General features: G+C 33.3%; 2 protein-coding genes across 4 annotated transcripts in view; one reads left to right on the top strand and one right to left on the bottom strand.

Moving 5' to 3' along the window:
* Window positions 1-20,509, bottom strand: part of COG5 (component of oligomeric golgi complex 5) — a 299,347-nt gene that overhangs the window by 213,043 nt on the left and 65,795 nt on the right. The window lies entirely within an intron of this gene.
* Window positions 613-9,103, top strand: GPR22 (G protein-coupled receptor 22). Of its 3 annotated transcripts, none has more exons than XM_012746245.3 (3): window positions 613-1,076; window positions 2,003-3,031; window positions 4,623-9,103. In XM_012746245.3, exon 3 carries the CDS (start codon window positions 4,649-4,651, stop codon window positions 5,948-5,950), a length of 1,302 nt encoding a protein of 433 aa, XP_012601699.1. In that variant the 5' UTR covers window positions 613-1,076; window positions 2,003-3,031; window positions 4,623-4,648; the 3' UTR covers window positions 5,951-9,103. The 3 variants fall into 3 exon arrangements, with proteins under 3 accessions (XP_012601699.1, XP_012601706.1, XP_012601731.1); XM_012746252.3 differs by having other exon boundaries at window positions 2,003-2,934; XM_012746277.3 differs by having other exon boundaries at window positions 2,003-2,259.

Raw genomic sequence — 20,509 nt, forward strand, 5'->3', positions numbered from 1 at the left:
GACCAAATAGTCATCTCCAAAAGTAATGCAGATGATTAAAGTTTTACCCCTGAGACTATGCTATCAGCAATGACATTTTAAAATATATATATTTTAGGGTATAATCACCTTATAGCAATTTGATTAATATTTTGCATGAATGAATACCCAAATGAACGAGTACTTAAGTTATGGCAACGTTTAACACCTTGAGATGTTCACAACAATTTGGAATACACAGAGAAGATGACTCGAATACAAACAAACTAGTTGAAATTCAATGTGGCTCACAGTAAAGATGCAGTGGGTTTCTATTTGTAGAACAAAGAATCTCAACCAAAAACATATATAGATTAAAATGTTCTCAAGTGCAATTATCAAGGCTTTAAAAGGAATATGTACTTTTTACTATGTAAGTCTTTCTTGCTCCCCAACCTCCCTGAAATTTTTAATGTTTGGCATAAGTGACCAACAAACCAGAATAGAACATACATTTTTAAAATACTAATTTACACACATTCTATTTAAGAAAAACATACAACCACTTATATATTTAGTCTTTTTTTAAAAAGCATCCTTATATAAAACAGTGGGGGGGGAATCCCTGCTATACATATGAAGCACAGTTTAAGCCCAATACAACTGACCAATCAAAATTAGTGAATGCACTGCATCTCTCTGCAGTGGAGAGAAGCGACAAGGTAGGCTGTCATTCTGCAAAAGCTGCCCAGAACAGGCTTTCCTCTGAAAAGCAGTGCCGTTCCTTTTTGGAAAGACTGAATCTAAATGTTGTCTCTGGAGACAAGAAGCCTTCAGTATGTTAAATTACTTCATTATGTATTTTCAGATGCTTATTGATTCCACAGTAGGAAGAGTGAGAGACTGCAGCAGCCTCTAAGCAGCACTACATGTTCCATACATTAGCAGTACTGCTGAAACAATGGCACAGTACAGACACATATTTTCATTAAGGTCATTTTCGAAGAGATGTTTATGACCCTCTTCCCTCAGTCCTCTACTAACAAGTGAACAAAATGAATCAATCAAAACTGGAAATGCTTCAACTACATCAAGAATGTATCAAATCTTTAGCAGAGGTAAGACGTGTTCCTTATTATAGTATACGGCTGCTTTTGAACCGGCATAGTGGGGTAAAATTACTTTGAAAATTTTCAGCCTAAATTTTAAGAGTTTGTTTAATTCTACCTAATGCTAAACATGTATTTTTAGATCTATTTCTTTTAAGATATAATTTAAATGAAATTTTTTAGGATGCATTGTTAAATACAAAAAATAATCTTTGTTGATTCATTACGAAGACATCAGCTTTTAAGTCACTTCAGACATATTAAATATTCTTAATGTACTCAGTACAGTTTTCCTCAGATGTTCAAAAAATGCTTGTACCTCTTAAAAGAACAAGGTTTACTATTCAGCTGTTTCAGCTGTTATTATTTAGTTTTATGTTAATTATTGGACATGTTTATTGAAGATATTTAATTTGCAGTTACATTTTTGTATTACCTTTTACATTTCAACTACATAATTCATCAATGGAAATTTATAGTATCTTATCGTGGAATCTGTTTTAATGAGTTAAAATTCAAACCATGTGCTAATAATTAAGCAAACTACAATATTTTTACAGCATGAGATGTTCAATTTATTACAGAGGGAATGACAATATGTTTAGTGTATGCTAACTGTTCATAATCTCTGAAAATACAGGTTAGCTTCTAAAACGAGAGCAGAAATTAGTTTAAAAAATACAGCTTTTCACTCAGTTATATTTGAAATGTTAACTCAATTGTTAAATAATATATACAACCTTTACTAGGAAAAGCAATCTTTTATATAAAGAAATTCTTCATTTTATGTATATAGCTGTGGCTCTAGTAATACAGCTTATTTTCATAACAAATATTGTTTGGTTTTAAAATTAAAAAAAAACTAAGGTAACTTTTAATTAATTGGAAATTATTAAAAATCCTACTTCTTAACCATTTTTTTTTCTTTTCACAAGGGTCCACAGCAGCTAATTCAGTATTTACAACCGATTATATGAAGAATGCAATTGACTGAGCTTCTCCCTAGCTGTCTGAACCACGGACTGCAAGATATCCTGTAATGCATGATTTTAAGACATTAAGGAGTTAAAACCAGGGAAAAGGTCTACATTACTGTTGGAATATAACAAATGGACAGCATCCTAAGAAGCTACTACATAAAATAACCACAGAAAGAAAAATAATACAACCATAAAAGCCTGAAAACAAAATGGTGAGCTTTTTTAAAGAAGTTGTTCATACTTTAACATACCAGAATTGTGGAAGCTACTGATTCTTGAATAATGAAACATGAGTTTACAAAAGGAAAATGACATACTTTACCAGCAAGCAAAATGAAGCTTTAACAAGTGTTTTCTGCACTAGATATTCAGATAGTCATATCAATTGATGTGGACTAATGGATTTTTCCATCTGAGTTTTATGACCAATTATGTATCCTCTTCTAATGAAAACAAACCAAATTAAGTGGCAGATGGTTTTTATCAAAAAAACATGGACTGGATTTATAATATAAAGCAAGTTATGTGATCAAGAAATCATTTCAAAATAATAAGGACTGCTAAAGAAACAGATTTATAATTGTATCAAAAGGATGTCTAAATTTATTTTAGAAGTTAGAAACCTTATGTTTCCTTTTTTGTTTTCACATATTCTGGAAAATAAAGAGACTATCATATACTCCCTCAAAGGGAAACATAATTCCTATCATTTGAGGAAGTTTCTCTTGGTCGTGACTTTTTAAGGCAAAACAAACATAAATATGTACTGTTTTTAGAAATTTATCAGCCAACTAAATCTCATAATTCATGCAGTTGAAGTGTTGGAGAGAAAATGAGAGAATTCCTACAAGACATGAAATAAAACACAGCTACTTCATTGTTGTCAGGTAAAAAGTCATGTTAAAATTTGTGAATGACATCATGTATCAATTTGTGAAAAACTGCCATAGTGAGACAAAAGGCCAATAAGGCAACAGCAAACAGGTAGGTCAGAAGATGCATGCACCCACCACACTGTTTAACATTTACACAAGAATAGAATCATGCTCTAGAGGAGATGCATTTTTCTTAATGATCATCTAACTTGACATCTCTGGTTTATTTACTTATAAATCTAGGCCAATGTGACAAAGATCTGATGTTTAATCTGTCAGTTCAGAAAATTTGGCACACTCAAAATTTTCCATTTTTATAGGATTTCAATTTTAGCTAAGACCTTCATTTACTCAAATATTTCTCTAGTAATACTTTATATCAACTCAATAGAAATGTTATCATTTATGTTTCTGAAATACCCCCAAAATAATATGCATAAATAAAACTGTATACTAAAACTTGTCAAAGGTAACATCAAGTAAAGGTTAACATGAATTTTGAAGATTATTAATTTTTAATATGTATGTTTGAATATGGTTTTGCAGTTGAAATGCTGTACTTGAAATGTGAAATATAGTTGGTTGTATGATTTCATATTTTAAACTGAGTATATTATTACTGACGATTTAGCCCAGAACATCAGACATTTTTATAAATTACTCTAAACCCCTATAAATTAAAATATAGATTTGCATGAATTAGTGTTTTTTTAAGTTTTCTTCAAAATTATACAGTGCATGATGTAGACAAAAGGTTTTACAAGTAATGTGTAACTTTAAAAGCTTCCTCAAAAAAATGGGCTTCACATACTCCTCTTCCCTAAAATTTCATCTTTTAAAGGCTCAGTTTAAACAAATAAAATCAACTGATATAGTATTTTATACTACTTTAAAAACAGCTATTTCTTAATACAATATTTAATTTCAATTTTCTCCTTCCACAACATACAAGAGGGTGTGGTCACAAAATAAATCATTCACAGGAGTGATTAGTGCTCTTTTACCAAGCTTTGTGATTTTTTACTTTAGCACACAGTTCCTTTTCTTCTAATTTTTATAAGTTTGCCAATTGTAAAGTTCAGTGAGCATTTTAACTGTGATATACAAAATACTTATCAATCATTTACTATTTCTGTGGGAAATAACTCCAAAAATCCCCAAGCACATTGTAGACTTCTGAATATGAAATTCAATTTCAAACTAGTACTCTGTATCATTTATCATTTTCAATGAACACTTGTCCTGTTCATTTGAAATCTTATGGGAATAATTACTCCTATAATCATTGTGCTAGAGCACATTAAAATATCATTTATTTCTTACATAATCATATTTTTAATGAAATTTTAAAACACTGGGCTAAAATTAGTTTTGTATACTGGGTAGTTTTATTATACAAAACTATACTTTATATCAAGAAATGAGCTTAAAAACCCAAATGAGGAACACCCTTTAGCATATTAAATAATTTTACACTACAAGGGGAATTTTCCATACAGTTATTTCTTCAAAAGGAAACCACAGTTTTCATTTACATCAGAACAATGCAACCTGGATGTTTAAGTCTATATTTTCCATTAATAGTTTACAAACTAAAAATTAAATTCAGTATACAATAAAAAAGATGTTTAACAAGGACCTGTTTTATATGTCATTTAAATTGCCAAATATCAAATAGTTTATTCTATTTCACTTTCTAGGGGAAAAAACCAACTGCTCCAAAAGAATGTGTTTTTCTCCCATTCTGGAAATCAACATGCAGTCTGAATCTAACATTACAGTGCGAGATGACATTGATGACATCAACACCAATATGTACCAACCACTATCATATCCATTAAGCTTTCAAGTGTCTCTCACCGGATTTCTTATGTTAGAAATTGTGTTGGGACTTGGCAGCAACCTCACCGTATTGGTACTTTACTGCATGAAATCCAACTTAATCAACTCTGTCAGTAACATTATTACAATGAATCTTCATGTACTTGATGTAATAATTTGTGTGGGATGTATTCCTCTAACTATAGTTATCCTTCTGCTTTCACTGGAGAGTAACACTGCTCTCATCTGCTGTTTCCATGAGGCTTGTGTATCTTTTGCAAGTGTCTCAACAGCAATCAACGTTTTTGCTATCACTTTGGACAGATACGACATCTCTGTAAAACCTGCAAACCGAATTCTGACAATGGGCAGAGCTGTAATGTTAATGACATCCATTTGGATTTTTTCTTTTTTCTCTTTCCTGATTCCCTTTATTGAGGTAAATTTCTTCAGTCTTCAAAGTGGAAATACATGGGAAAACAGGACACTTTTATGTGTCAGTACAAATGAATACTACACTGAACTGGGAATGTATTATCACTTGCTAGTACAGATCCCAATATTCTTTTTCACTGTTATAGTAATGTTAATCACATATACCAAAATACTTCAGGCTCTCAATATTCGAATAGGCACAAGATTTTCAACAGGGCAGAAGAAGAAAACAAGAAAGAAAAAGACAATTTCTCTAACCACACAACATGAGACTACAGACATGTCACAAAGCAGTGGTGGGAGAAATGTAGTCTTTGGTGTAAGAACTTCAGTTTCTGTAATAATTGCCCTCCGGCGAGCTGTGAAACGACACCGTGAACGACGAGAAAGACAAAAAAGAGTCTTCAAAATGTCCTTATTGATTATTTCTACATTTCTTCTCTGCTGGACGCCAATTTCTGTTTTAAATACCACCATTTTATGTTTAGGCCCAAGTGACCTTTTAGTAAAATTAAGATTGTGTTTTCTAGTCATGGCTTATGGAACAACTATATTTCACCCACTCTTATATGCATTCACTAGACAAAAGTTTCAAAAGGTCTTGAAAAGTAAAATGAAAAAGCGAGTTGTTTCCATAGTGGAAGCTGATCCTATGCCTAATAATGCTGTAATACACAACTCTTGGATAGATCCTAAAAGAAACAAAAAAATTACCTTTGAAGATAGTGAAATAAGAGAGAAATGTTTGGTACCACAAGTTGTCACAGACTAGGGAAAAGTTTAAGTTTCACAAAATCCACAGTCAGACGAGTTTTAAATTTAACTTGTAAAAAAATGAAATTACTGCCAAATATAAGAAAAAAAATTTAAGTATTGGTTATGTTGTAAATTTTCAATGTGAATGTCAATTAGATTAGGTCATATATATTCAATTTCTTCATTATTTAATGTATTTGTTGCATGGCAGTTTGTTAAAGTAATATCATATGTATATTTTGTCAATATTATGTCCATCAGAAGATATTCATGTAAGTCATATTTTCTAAAGAATAAATACATAGCCTTAAAACAGTGTATAACTTTAAAATGTAACTGACATAGGTATCTTTGCTTTCTTTTTTTTTTCTTTTTTTTTTTTTATAAAGTATATTGTTTCTAAGCCACAAATTACAGATATATTTGTATGGTGATAACTGGAATAGCATTTTAACATAAAAGCCAAAATTATGGACTCAAAACAATCAAAACAATCCAGGATTTTCTGTACCACTATGTTTCCTGATATAGTATATACTTAATGTTAATATTTGACATATCAAAAATAAGGGACTATATATAAAACTATTTTTTCTTTTGAATGTAGAAAATCATAGTGTTTAACAGGATTTTAAAATCCACGAACCAAAAAACAATCTTGTATATGTACACCAAGATAGGGAAACTTTAAAATTCAAGTTTACTATGAAAAAAATATTGATTTTTCTAAGATCAAATAATATACAAATGAACCTACAATAAAGGGAAGGAATAATACTAAAGTACCAGCCTATTTCTTCCTTCCTCATTTTGCTTGAGTCTAAGACAAATGCTCTAGATTAATATACTGGTAAAAAAACAGTACATTAAAATAAACCAATTTCTGAACTTTATTCAATTCAGCCTTTTGTATAACAGAAGTTAACTATCCAAATCTGAATACCAGGAGGGGGAAAAGAAAAAAGAGACTTTATATCATTGTAGAAAAGCCTAACAAAGCCAACTGTTTATAATTTTAGATACATAGCATTTTAGAGTAATAAAATTTACACAATGTTCCTATGTAATCATAGCTCCCAAGTATTTCAAAATATAGTTCTATTTCCACTCTGAAATCATTAAAGCAATAAATCTTGTCATTTTTTCTAACTCTACCACCACTTAATTTAAGCACCTTTGTTTCCAATCCTGAATTCATCTTGAAAAACTATGAAATTATCAACCCTAACTATAGATTATAAGGATTGAGATCTCATATCAAATATTTTCCAATTATTATAATGTTATAATCTATCAATGAGTACTAATATCATTGTGTCAGAAAATTAGCAATAAGTTACTTAAAACGGGCAAATACTACATTATAACTGGTTAGCTGGACAACTTTTATTCTATTTTTTAACACTGTATTCACTAACCAAGTGGCAACTCATTTTTAAATAAAAAAAAATTATGTTCAACAATTCAATGATATATCATTTTCATATAAATAAAAGAGATTCATTCATCTAGTTTACTAAATAATTCATGGAGAAATGAACACCATGCAAAAGCTTGAACAAACTGAGGTTACATGGCAAATTAAATAGTGATTTACTGTTGATAAGGATGTTAACTTATTGTCAAATCTTGGTAAAGACCCAGTTTACTTCTGCCTTATTTTCTACTGTTTTATGGAAATAAAAAAATATTTCAATTTGATAAAATGTAGCATAAGACATATTTTTTGAAACCCTGAAGAGAAATTAACACTTCATGTATAAAATATCAAGAAAATTTTCATTTGATAAATACATTTGCCACAGAAATATATCATTTAAACATATATTCATTAAAAAACTTCAAAATGAATTTTGTACTTGGACTCCCAAGCATATATTAAAATTTTAAAATCTAGTTTTATAATATTAATTAAAATTAGAATATTTTTAGAGCTTTCATATTTAAAAAAAAACTTTATGTTTTAAATATTTTTACTCTTTAGGCTTATAAGCATGCCAAAGAACTCACTCAGTATAAAAACAGAGATTTCTAATATATTTGCCTAAACTGCTTTTATGCTTTCTTGTCCTCTGTAATAAGAAATTAAACAAAATAAGAAATAAATGGCAATATTATAACATAACCCTTTAAACTGCTATTATTTCTATATTTGACATTGGAGCAGACATTTAACAAGCATTTTTGCTCATCTGTAATAATCTTTCGGGTATACACAGGGCACCAATTGATTTACAACGAAGAAAATTCACACCTACTATTAGCTTCTATTAGCTCCTTATTAGCTTCTATTGGCTTTTTAATGTGCTAAATGGCATGTAATATGTAAACTACGATAATATTTGTGTGTTAAAAATTCAGCTTTCAAAAAGTCACAAATATACTTGTAACCACTGACCTCAGCTTAAAAACAAGAAGCTTAAACAATTTTTTAATTAAATATTTGTTCTGTGAAAAGATGAAATATTTTTATTTTCTTAATGATGGGCTTCACTCCAATGTGCAAATTTTCACTTTATTTCAAGTAATTTTACTTTTAAAAACTATTAATGCTAATTATTCTTATTAGAATGAAAATCAAAAAATGCAAAAGCAAAAGAGACAACAGTAAACTCAGTATGGGATCTTTCTTAAAACTATATTTTTCTATCCATATGCTATAAATCACAGACATACATATCAATTTGTATATAGTTAATTGTGTCAAGTCTTCAAAGCAATAGAAATAAGAACTATTTTAAAAACCAACCAAAGATGATCTCAAAAAGATATGAAAATTTTATTTGTTTTTTTAGATATGTGTTGTTGTTAATTTAAGGAGGTTATTGTTCTACTAACTACTACCCAATAGATATTCAAACCTATTATGGAGACTGAATTATTTATAATTATGCTCTTTAAAAAACGCCATTCATAATAAATCTATATTTTTCACCCCTGCTTAGTCAATTTTTAGGTATGTGGTCTATTTTTTCATCCCCTAAATAAAATTACAGTAGTCTTCCCTTATCCGTGGTTTTGCTTTCTGTGGTTTCAGTTACCCACAGTCAACCGCAGTCCAAAAATATTAAATGGAAAATTCCAGAAATAAACAATTCATGAGTTTTAAATGGTTCTATTTAAATTTGTTGATAATTGTTCTATTTTGTTATTGTTGTTAATTTCCTACTGTACCTAATTTTAATTTAAACTTTATCATAGTTTATATGTATAAGAAAAAACATTCTATATGACATATTATCCATGGTTAATCCACTGGGGGTCTTAGAATGTTCTCTCTCTTACACCTAAGGGGGTAATACTATACAGCAAAATCTCAGTTCTCTAGAAATCAAAAATCAGACTCCTTAATTAACTGAGATTAGACTTAAACATTAAAAAAAAATTTTAAATTATAAAAGAAAACAGGCCCTTAGTAGAGCTTTATTCCACACAGTATTTCAAGGCTACTTTCCGAAGTCAATAAAACTTTTAGTTTCATTGCATTTTATGATTATATAATTAAGCAAGCTTTATACTTCAATTAGCAATTGAAATCATACAGTATAGAGGCACTATGGTAGATACTTTGAATTATATAAAATAGAATGATTACACTCAAGAGCTTAAAATCTAGAATCCAGGTACTAAAAAAATACAGCAATACCTAAAAACAGAGGCAGATGTGGTAAATGTTATAAATGAAGAGTAAAGTTCCTAATAGACATGCTATAAAAGAAGAGTAAAGTTCTTAATAGACATGCTATAAAAGAAGAGTAAAGTTCTTAATAGACACAGAAGGAAGGGATTATGTTGAATTTAGGAACAGTACAAATGAAAGCACTGTTGAGGAAAGCTACGGCAGTATATTCTAAAAGAGCAAATTGTACCTTGGAAGGAAAGTAATACAGTAGTGAGGAGTTATCTAGAAAGTTAAATTAGGGCTATAAGATAGAAGGCTTTAAATGCTAGCACAGATATATGGAATGGGGGAATACAAGATGAGAAATGAGCATAAAAAATTAATAACAGGAATATGTAGACAGAATTGATTGGGTATGATCCAGAAGATAGGAAGCTTTTGCCATCACCTTGATACGTACTGAAAAGCCTGGCAAAAAATGATGGCAGTAGCTCTGCAAAGGAGCGTATAGATGTGACAAGCAATGTGAAGGCAGAATCAATAGGGTTTGAAAACTGACTAGTAAGACAACTGGTACAGAGATAGAAGAATTAAATATGATGAACACAAGGAAGACCATAAGAAACTAGATTATCCTTAATGATCAAAGAACTATTTAATATTTAATTATAGTTTGCATAAAATTCATGGATAACAAGGGCAAAAAATTTTGGGCAAAGCAATAAATTTAATAAAGTAAAATAAATATCATTCAAGAATGTTCTGGTTGTTTGAAGGTATTCAAAATGAAAATTTTAAATTGATGTTTGAAATAATCTTTATATATTTTGAAATTGGTTTATTCCATTTTACCATTAAACACATTTTTATAATTCTAAAAAATTATAAGCACATAATGAAAAATAACGTATATGAAGTGAAAAATACAAATATCATCCTTTACCTTTTTCCCCTATTAATTTATTATGAACATCTATCCAACTCATTATATACATGTTTCCCGCATTCTTTGTTAATAGCTACATAAAATAATTTTAAGTTAAAAATTTTAAAACACAGCAATATTTCTAAAAGATAATATTAATAAAAGAGCAAATAATTAAACCTTTTTCTATTGTAACTAAGTAGCTTCAAACTATATTCAAAATCACCTTGGAAAATGTAAGAAAAGTAACACAGCAACTGAAGGAGGTTATTTTTCTGAATAGAGGCAAGAAATAAGGGGAAAACCATAAAATAATGTATTTCTTTTCTTCTCTTCCACTAAATAAGATGAGAAATAAGAAACCTAAGGGAAACTTTTAGAGATTATTTTTTTTTACATCTCAGAGATGAGTGGTAGTATGTACAACTAAATATAAGCTCCCTCAAGGACTGCAGTGAACTCCAAGAAAGGAGTTGACCCATGATAAATGTGAGGGATAAAATCAGCTCAGGTAGTAGCATAAAAAAGAAATTAGATAATAGAACCCAGATAAGACTGGAAAAAGACCTAAAATATTTAGAAATGCTCACCTCCTAGAAAAATACAAATAGAACACAATATGTGGGTCAAAGTTCACAGAAGAAAACTAATTTGAAGACTTTTTCTAAAAAGCATTCCAAACAACAAAAAGACATCCCAGTTGACAGACTGGACATATTCGAAATATAACAACATATACATACATACATCAAAAGAAATAGAATAAATATTAGAATATTACAGCAATTCATAGATGTTTAAAACAAAGTGGTATTAAAATGTAGAAACAAATGGAAAATTGGGTGCATCACTAATACAAAGAGCCATTACCTTTTAAGGAATATTCATTATTTCAGGAGAAAAAGAGCTGAGCAAAGTTAATCACAATAATATTTCTCCCTTTGCTCATGATAAAATAACATGTGAAAATAATCCTAACTATCTCTACCATTCTATTCACACATTTTTTTACAGGCTTCCATAAGCTGTATCCCTGGCTTTCAAGCATGACAGCTTTGTACTTCCACCAGCAAGTGGTAAAAAGTGCTGTCATTCCTGTCACTGCCACCAATATCAACTCCCTGCTACTATCAAACTCTGAAGCATCAAGTAAGATAAAGGAAGAGGGCTGAGTCTGTCTGGGAGTGAGGTCATTTTCCTCACCCTGCTTCTATGAAAGTGATATGTCATATTTTTCTGAGAGGTATTAGGCAAGGCAGACTACCAAAGCACATACACCAATTTTTCAGGATGAAAAAAAAAGTGGCAAGCAAGGATGATAAGGTTATGGGGAAACTGCTTTCCTCTCTGACAGCTGTAGATATATAATACTCACAATAGATGTGAAATTTTTAATTTTTAAGTTTTAAAATGTTAATGCTAACAAATGAGAGCTCTGACCATATAAAATGTAGACTGTAAGAGTGAGAAATGTATATGCAACCGCAGTGACACTTGAGATATATATATATTCAGTCAGCCTGTATTACACACAATCCCCTATGTCATATACTATATACTGGGTGTACTAATTGAGTATATTATATATTGATACATACTGGGTGTACTGATTGAGTATATTATATATTGATTGGGTAGAGAAGAATCAAAGATACATATTTTACTCTAAATATTGCTAATGCCTTAAGACAAGTTGACATGTAAAAAATCAAATTTACATACTCTACATTTTAACAATTTTCCTCTCAATTCTTAAAAATTTCTCCTTTCTCTTCTCTTTTGCTATTGAATTTTTTCCAACTATTACTTCTCACAAGCAACAAAATGCTAGCAAACTGTAGCTACCTAACTTAATGAAAACTATCTTAAATTCACAAAATAACAGTAATAGTAATGTAACCTTTTATAATGCTTCCCAAAAAGCATTATACATATTAATTGTATACATACTAAAATATTAGAATTGAAAGTGAACAATTTTTAACCTTCTGATCCCACTGTTGTATTTTGCTCAGAAGAGTGTTTCTCAAACCGTAATCCACCTATTTGAGAATACTTTGCGGTACTTGTTTAAAATGCCAATTCCTGGCCCCATCTCTGACTTACTGAATCAGAATCTCAGGGGGTGCAGCCCCAAAATGTTTGTTTTAATAAGCATTTTCAGATGATTTGTGTGCTAAAGTTTAAGAACTACTACTTTAGACATCAAAAGATAGACTATATATCTAAAGTTTAAGAACTACTACTTTAGACATCAAAAGATAGACTATATATCAAGGTGACAGGCAAAAAATGAAAAGGCAGAGGAGTTCTTAATTCAAACCATACTGCCTTCTTAAAAAATTTAACTTACTTCATTTTGACTAATTAAATTTTAGTTGGATTATACATACTATAATCTAGCAAAACATTAGCTTGCTAAGGACTAAAATTTTGTTTCTTTAAAAGAAGTTATCTAGACAAAAAGATTCCCTTAAAAATCACACACAATCAGAAGATAAAATGGTACCAAACATGAAATATTCACCATAAACCATTCCATACTCTTACTTCACTCAACCAGAATACTTACTTATAAAATTGCATGGCTACTGTTTGTCATAAAATTATCTAACTATAATCAGAAGTACCATTCTTCCACATTTTTGCTCATTTCAACACAAAACTTCTATTAAAACATAATACTGGTGGCCAGGCATGGTGGCCCACTCCTATAATCCTAGCACTCTGGGAGGATGAGGCAGGAGGATCGCTCAAGGTCAGGAGTTCGAAACCAGCCTGAGCAAGAGCGAGACCCCGTCTCTACTAAATATAGAAAGAAATTAATTGGCCAACTAAAAATATATAGAAAAAATTAGCCGGACATGGTGGCACATGCCTGTAGTGCCAGCTACTCGGGAGGCTGAGGCAGAAGGATCGCTTGAGCCCAGGAGTTTGAGGTTGCTGTGAGCTAGGCGGACACCACAGCACTCTAGCCGGGACAACAGAGTGAGACTCTGTCTCAAAAAAAATAAAATAAAAATAAAAACATATTACTGGTGATAGAGGATGCAATTACTTCTAAAATAAATTTGCAGTGAAAATACTTAAAAACTGTATTTTTGTATATGTTTTGAACAGATGTCACTCAAGTTACATAGAGGTGTGAATCAAACATTTTTCCTTCATTATTGCTATTTCCTTTGTGCCATTAACACAATTTAGGAAATATTCAGGTATTTTCTGATAATTTTATGACATCCTTTAATTTAAATTCCTATTCTTCTGTCATATAATAGTTTAAGTAACACTAATATTTATATACCACAAATGGCATTACAGAAACACTACTCTTGGAACATTTATTAACTTTTTCACTAAGAATTTCTTCCAGCAACATTGACATTACCTTCTATTATAACTATTTAGCTTTTTAGCATTTTCATTGGTTAAAACATAGAACCACGTGACTGCACTGAGCTATTATGCCACCACTGCACTCCAGCCTAGGTGACAGAAAAAAGACTCTAATAAACAAACAAGCAGAAAGGGAACAAACCTGTAACAGCTTAGCGTTATTGAAAATGAGATGCTAGCAAAGACAGCTTAACAAAATAAAGACATAGTTCAAGTGACTGGCTATAGCCACCTTATGAAGAAACATTTGCCAAATAATATATTCCAGACAAGCAATGACTTTAGTATAGGGTTTCCTGGAGTCTCATAATTTCTCTAAAAATCAGATGCAAAATATCATAGGTGTGTATTCCATCCAAACACGTCCTCCCCTGCACTTCCCCAAACCACAGCAACAGGAAAAGCAGTTTGAGCTCCCGCTGACCAGGAGCCAGGGCCCCTCCCCCACCCATTACAACCATGAGAGTAGTTAGAGCCAGAAAGTTTGGGAGCGGCCATTTCTCTCCAATGGCCCACACTCCACTCTCAGGTCTCCACAGAAAGGGGACCCTCACCTCTTCACTTAAGGCCTTGTGGTGGAAAAGGGGAACTCCCTCCTTCCTTGTGTTTTGCAGAGTCGCACACTGGCAGCTCAGATAATCAAGCCAGTTCGGTGTCCCCCAAACACGTGAGGGTTGCAGGGGGACACAGGGAAGAAGTCTGTTAGCTGAACTTGCGTGGCAAGGAAGCCCTTGTGGACATATCAAACAGGAGAGTGTGGTGGGGTGCTGAGGAACAGGGGTACCGGTGCGTGCCAATCCTCACGCCCTCCCACTGGAGAATGGCCATATTGGATAATTCTGTGGCATTTGGAAATAGCCAAGCCTCTAGTTCCATTGCAACCAAATGCCTCACACTCAGGCGCACCAGCTGACAAGGTGTTGTGGCCTCTCCCCCCACGCATTACAATAGGGAGAACAATTTGAGCCCACAAGTTCTCGAGTGGCTGCTTCTCGCTGGCAGCTCCGTGCTGCTGGCTAAGGTCCCCACATATAGAGGGCCCACACTTCTTCCTTTGAGGACCTGTAGTTGAACAGGGGAGAACAATCAGGAAATTCCACGCCCAGGGCGTGGAGTCGCATGCTAGTGGGTCAGACACACAGACTGGGGGAGGTTTGAGAGCTGGACTTGGCTGGTGAGGGAGCACTGTGGACCGAACTGATGGGAGTGTGCTGTGAGGGTCCAAGGAAAAACAATTTAGAAGAGCACCCACCTCCACTCACAAAAACTGTGCTACTGGATAAGGGTGAAAAGATCCCAGCCCAGGGCCTTAGAATTCAAGAGTTTAGGACCCTCCCCCATGAACAACCTTCTGGCTTTGGAGAGCTTGTCCTGATCCTCCTACCAGCAGCTCCCCCTAATGGCCAGAAAAGCAAATCCTGAGCCCTGCAGTGGCTTTGCAAAGCTTTTCCGGCTCCCTCAACCTAGCCAGAACTGCCTTTCTCCTCCCCCCACCTCAGTGGTGGCAGAGATCAAGGAACCCACTGGTAGCTACAGGGTCCTTCCTAAAGCTTGAGGAACTCAAGTACCCCACCTTGAGGGACCAGAGCCTACCAAAGGCATAAAAGAACATCTCCGCAGCTGGCTCTTTCACATAAACATCAACCAATGAGGGGGAGAACAACTCTATAACTATCTATATCTATCATAGTGTCTTCCAACTCAAGGAAATAAGATGTGGATGATTTGTATTCACAAGCACCACCTGCAATCTCGGAGATTAAGTGGGGTTACCCAACACAATTCACACTGCTGAGAAGAGATGAAGACAGCAGGACAGAGGCAACCGGAGAGGATCATCAAACCTCCCTGAACACCCCATAGGAAAATCAGGATTAACACTCTTCTCCCTAGCACAGTCTGGGATTGATCTTTGGAGATCTGGGGACAGTCCTGCAAGCCAGGCCTATTATCCCCAGGACTAGAGTGAGAGGCCAGATGAGAAGGAATCAGCAAAAGAACTTCAGAAGCATGAAAACTCAGTGCGAAAGGACAACCCCAAAAGGAAACAACTCTTTACCAATGGACACCAACCAAAACAAAAACATTGAAATGACATATAAAGAATTTCAAATATGGATTATAGGGAAGATCAAGGAAATACAAGGGAAAATGGAAAACCAACACAAAGAAACCACAAAAAATACAGGATATGAATGAAAAATTCACTAAAAAATTCAAATGATTAAGAAAAAAATCAAATAGAACTTCTGGAAATGAAAATTTCTTTCAAGGAAATACAAAACACAGTGGAAAGTTTTAAGAAAAGACTAGACCAGGCAGAAGAATCTCAGACCTTGAAGACAACACCTTCAAATAAAACGAGTCCATCAAAGAAAGAACAGAAAGAGAACTGAACAAAGCCTATGAGAATTATGGGATTATGTAAAGAGGCCTAACATAAAATCATATGCATCCCTGAGGTTGAAGAAGAAAACATACAGTGTTGGAAAACCTATTTCAGAGAATAATTGAGAAAAATTCCCCTGGTCTTGCTAAAAATTTAGATATCCTGGTACAAGAAGCTCAATGAACACCTGGGAGATTGATCGCAAAGAGGCAATCACCACAACATACACACACCAGACTGGCCAAAGTTAACAAGAAGGAGGATCTCATGTGAGCCATAAGGTGAAAATATCAGGTAACTTACATAGGAAAACCCATCAGGCTAACTGCAGACTTTTCAATTGAGACCTTATAAGACAGAAGGGATCAGGGATCCATACTCAGTTTTCTTAACCAGAACACTGACCAGCTTAGAATTTTGTATCCTGCAAAACTAAGCTGCTTACATGAGGGAGAAATAAATACTTTTTCAGACAAATACTGAAGAAATGTGTCAAGACCAGATCTGCCCTGCAGGAGTACTCAGATCGCATCATACATCGATTAGCATAACAGTCACCCACCAGTGTAAAATCAACCTAAAGCTAAAGCTCAGAGCCCCTATAAAACAATGGCTCAAGAGGTAAAACAAAGCAATAAGGTTCTACCCAACAGGATGAGCAGAAAGGCATCCCACTTATCAATTCTTTCAATAAATGAGAACAGTTTGAATTCCCCACTCAAGAAACACAGGCTGACAAAACTGACAGACCTCTCACTAGATTAACCAGAAATAGAAAAGACCCAAATAAGCTAAATCAGAAATGAAAAAGAAAATATTACAACTGATTCCACAGACATAAAAAATGTCATATGTGTCTACTATAAAAACATTTATGCACATAAACTTGAAAACATTAAAGAAATGGACAAATTCCTGGATATACACAACCTCCCAAGGCTCAATCTAGAAGAAATCGAACTGAACACACCAATAACCAACAAAATTGAAGCAGAAATAAAAAGTCTTCTAATAAAAAAACTCCCAGACGAGATGGTTTCACAGCTGAATTTTATCAGACCTACAAAGAAGAATTGGTACCTATAGTGCAGAAATTATTTCATAACACCAAGAGGGAAGGAATCCTCCCCAACTCATTATATGAGTTTCATCTCATATATGAGTATCATTTGAACTCATTATATGAGTATCATCCTGATACCAAAGCCAGGAAAGGACATAACAACAACAAAAAAAGAAAACTATAGATGAATATCCCTTATGAATACAGATGCAAAAATTCCCAATAAAATTCTAGCAAACCAAATTCAGCAGCACATAAAAAACAAACAAACAAAAAAAACCACAATAATCTACCACAACGAAGTGAACTTCATCCCAGGGATACAAGGAAAGATCAACATACATAAATCCATAAATGTGATTCACCACATAAACAGAAGCAAAAACAAAGATCATCTGATCATCTCAATAAATGCTGAAAAAGCATTCAACAAAATGCAGCATCCTTTTATGATAAAAATCCTTAACAAAATAGGCATAGATGGAACACATCTCAAAATTATAAAAGCCATATATGACAAACCCACAACCAACATCACACTGAACAGGGAAACATTGAAAGCATTCCCATTTAGAAATGGAACAAGACAAGGATGCCCACTGTTACCACTTCTATTCAACATAGTGCTGGGTAGAAGTCCCATCCAGAGCAATCAGGCAAGAGAAGGAAATTAAGGGTATCCAAATGGGGAAAGAAGATGTCAAACTATAGCTCTTTGCTGATGATGTGATCTTTATCTTATATCTATAAAACCCCAAAGATTCCACCAAGAGACTCCTGGAATTGATAAATAAATTCAGCAAAGTCTCAAGTTAGAAAATCTATGTACACAAATCAGCAGCATTCCTATACACTAGGTATCCTCAAACTACGGCCTGCGGGCCACATGCAGGTGTTTTTGCCCATTTGGTTTTTTTACTTCAAAATAAGATATGTGCAGTGTGCATAGGAATTTGTTCATAGTTTTTTTTAAACTATAGTCTGGCCCTCCAACAGTCTAAGGGACAGTGAACTGGCCCCCTGTTTAAAAAGTTTGAGGACCCCTGCTATACACCATCAATAGTCAAGCTGAGAATCAAATAAAAGACTCAACACCTTTCAAAATAGCTACTGAGAAAATAAAATACCTAAGAATATATTTAACCAAGGAGGTGAACAACCCCTACAAAGGGAACTACAAATCCTTGAGGAAGGAAATTACAGATTATGTCAACAAATGGAAAAACATATGCTCATAGATCAGCAGAATCAACATTGTTAAAATGTCCATACTACCTTAAGTGATATACAGATTCAATGCAGTCCCCGTTAAAGTACCAATGTTATTTTTCGTAGATCTAGAAAAAATAATTCTATGCTTCCTTTGGAACCAGAAAAGAGCCCCAACAGCCAAAGCAACATTGAGCAAAAGGAACAAATCTGGAGGCATCACTTTGCCAGATTTTAAGCTATATGACATGGCTGTAACCAAAACAGCACGGTACTGATACAAGAATACAGACATAGACAAATGGAACAGAACAGAGAAACAGATATAAAAACATCCACATATAGCCATCTGATTTTTGACAAAGCAGACAACATCATATACTGGGGAAAAGAATCCCCGTCAATAAATGGTGCTGGGAAAATTGGATAGCCACATGTAGAAGATTGAAACGGGATCCAAATCTCTCACTACTCACAAAAACTAATTCAGGATAGGTAACAGACTTAAACCTAAGACATGAAACCATAAGAATTCTAGAAGAAAATGTTGGAAAACCTCTTCTAGAGGTTAGGCAAAGAATTTCTGAAGAAGACCCCAAGGGCAATCACAACAACAACAAAAATTAATAAATGGGATTTGAGTAAATTAAAAAACTTCTGTACAGCCATGAAGACAATCAACAGAGTTAATAGACAGCCTACAGAATGGGAGAGAATATCTCATGCTATATATCTGATAAAGGGCTAATAACCAGAATCTACAAAGAACCGAGGCAAATCAGCAAGGAAAAAAATCAAACAATCCCATTTAAAAGTGGGTAAAAGACAAGAACAGAGCTTTTAAAAGAAGCTAGACTAATAGCCAAAAAATATATGAGAAAATATTCAATATCACTAATCACCAAGGAAATGCAAATCAAAACAACAATGAGATACCTCCTAACCACAGTGAGAATGGCCTTTATCAAAAAGTCCCAAAACAACAGATCCTGGTGTAGACGTGGAGAGAAAGAAACACTTACATATTCTTGAGAGACTGCAAACTAGTACAATTTCTATGGAAAACAGTATGGAGATTCTTCAAAGAACTAAAAGTATACTGACCATTTGATCCAGCAATCCCACTACCAGTTATATAGCCAAAGGAAAAAAAGTTATTTCATCAAAAAGTCACTTGCACTCAAATGTTTATTGCAGCACAATTCACAATTGTAAAGATATGGAATCAACCCAAGTGCCCATCAATTCACAAGTGGATAAATAAAATAGGGCATATGTATACCATGGAGTACTACTCAGCCATGGGGGAAAAAATGATGAATTAATACTTTTTGTAATGATCTGGATGAAACTAGAGACCATTCTCCTAAATGAAGTATCGCAAGAATGGAAAAACAAATACCACATATACTATTAAATTGGAACTAACCAATCAGCACTCATATGCACAGATAGAAGTAAAACTCAATGGAATTAGAGTAGGAGAGGGGGGAGGAGGGGATGGGTGTAGTCATACGTAACAGGTACAATGTACACTATCTGGGTGATGAGCACACTTATAACTTTGACTCAAGCAGTACAAAAGCAATCCATGTATCCAAAACATATATACCCCTATAATACTCTGAAATAAAAATAAAAAATAGAAAAAAGAAAATCTACATTGTCTGAAATTTCTGATTCTCATTAATATATCTTCCTATTGATGATTCAAATATATAATCAGAACAGATACAATAAGAGCTCAAAGAGCTGTTTTCTGAACTACATGATAAAATACATCATACAAATCTTTTATCACTTGCTAAATATAGGAAATAAGATATGAGAAGTTGTTTTTTAACATATGCTGCTTTATTATTATATAAAGGTTGTAAGTCAGGAACAGCCAAATGGAAGATGTGTATAAGGCAAGGTAAGGAGGAGGTGCCTGGAGCTTCCACATCCTCTCCAGAGCCACATTCTCTCCAG

This window comes from Microcebus murinus, chromosome 9 (genome assembly GCF_040939455.1).
Source record: "Microcebus murinus isolate Inina chromosome 9, M.murinus_Inina_mat1.0, whole genome shotgun sequence".
Lineage (NCBI taxonomy): Eukaryota > Metazoa > Chordata > Mammalia > Primates > Cheirogaleidae > Microcebus > Microcebus murinus.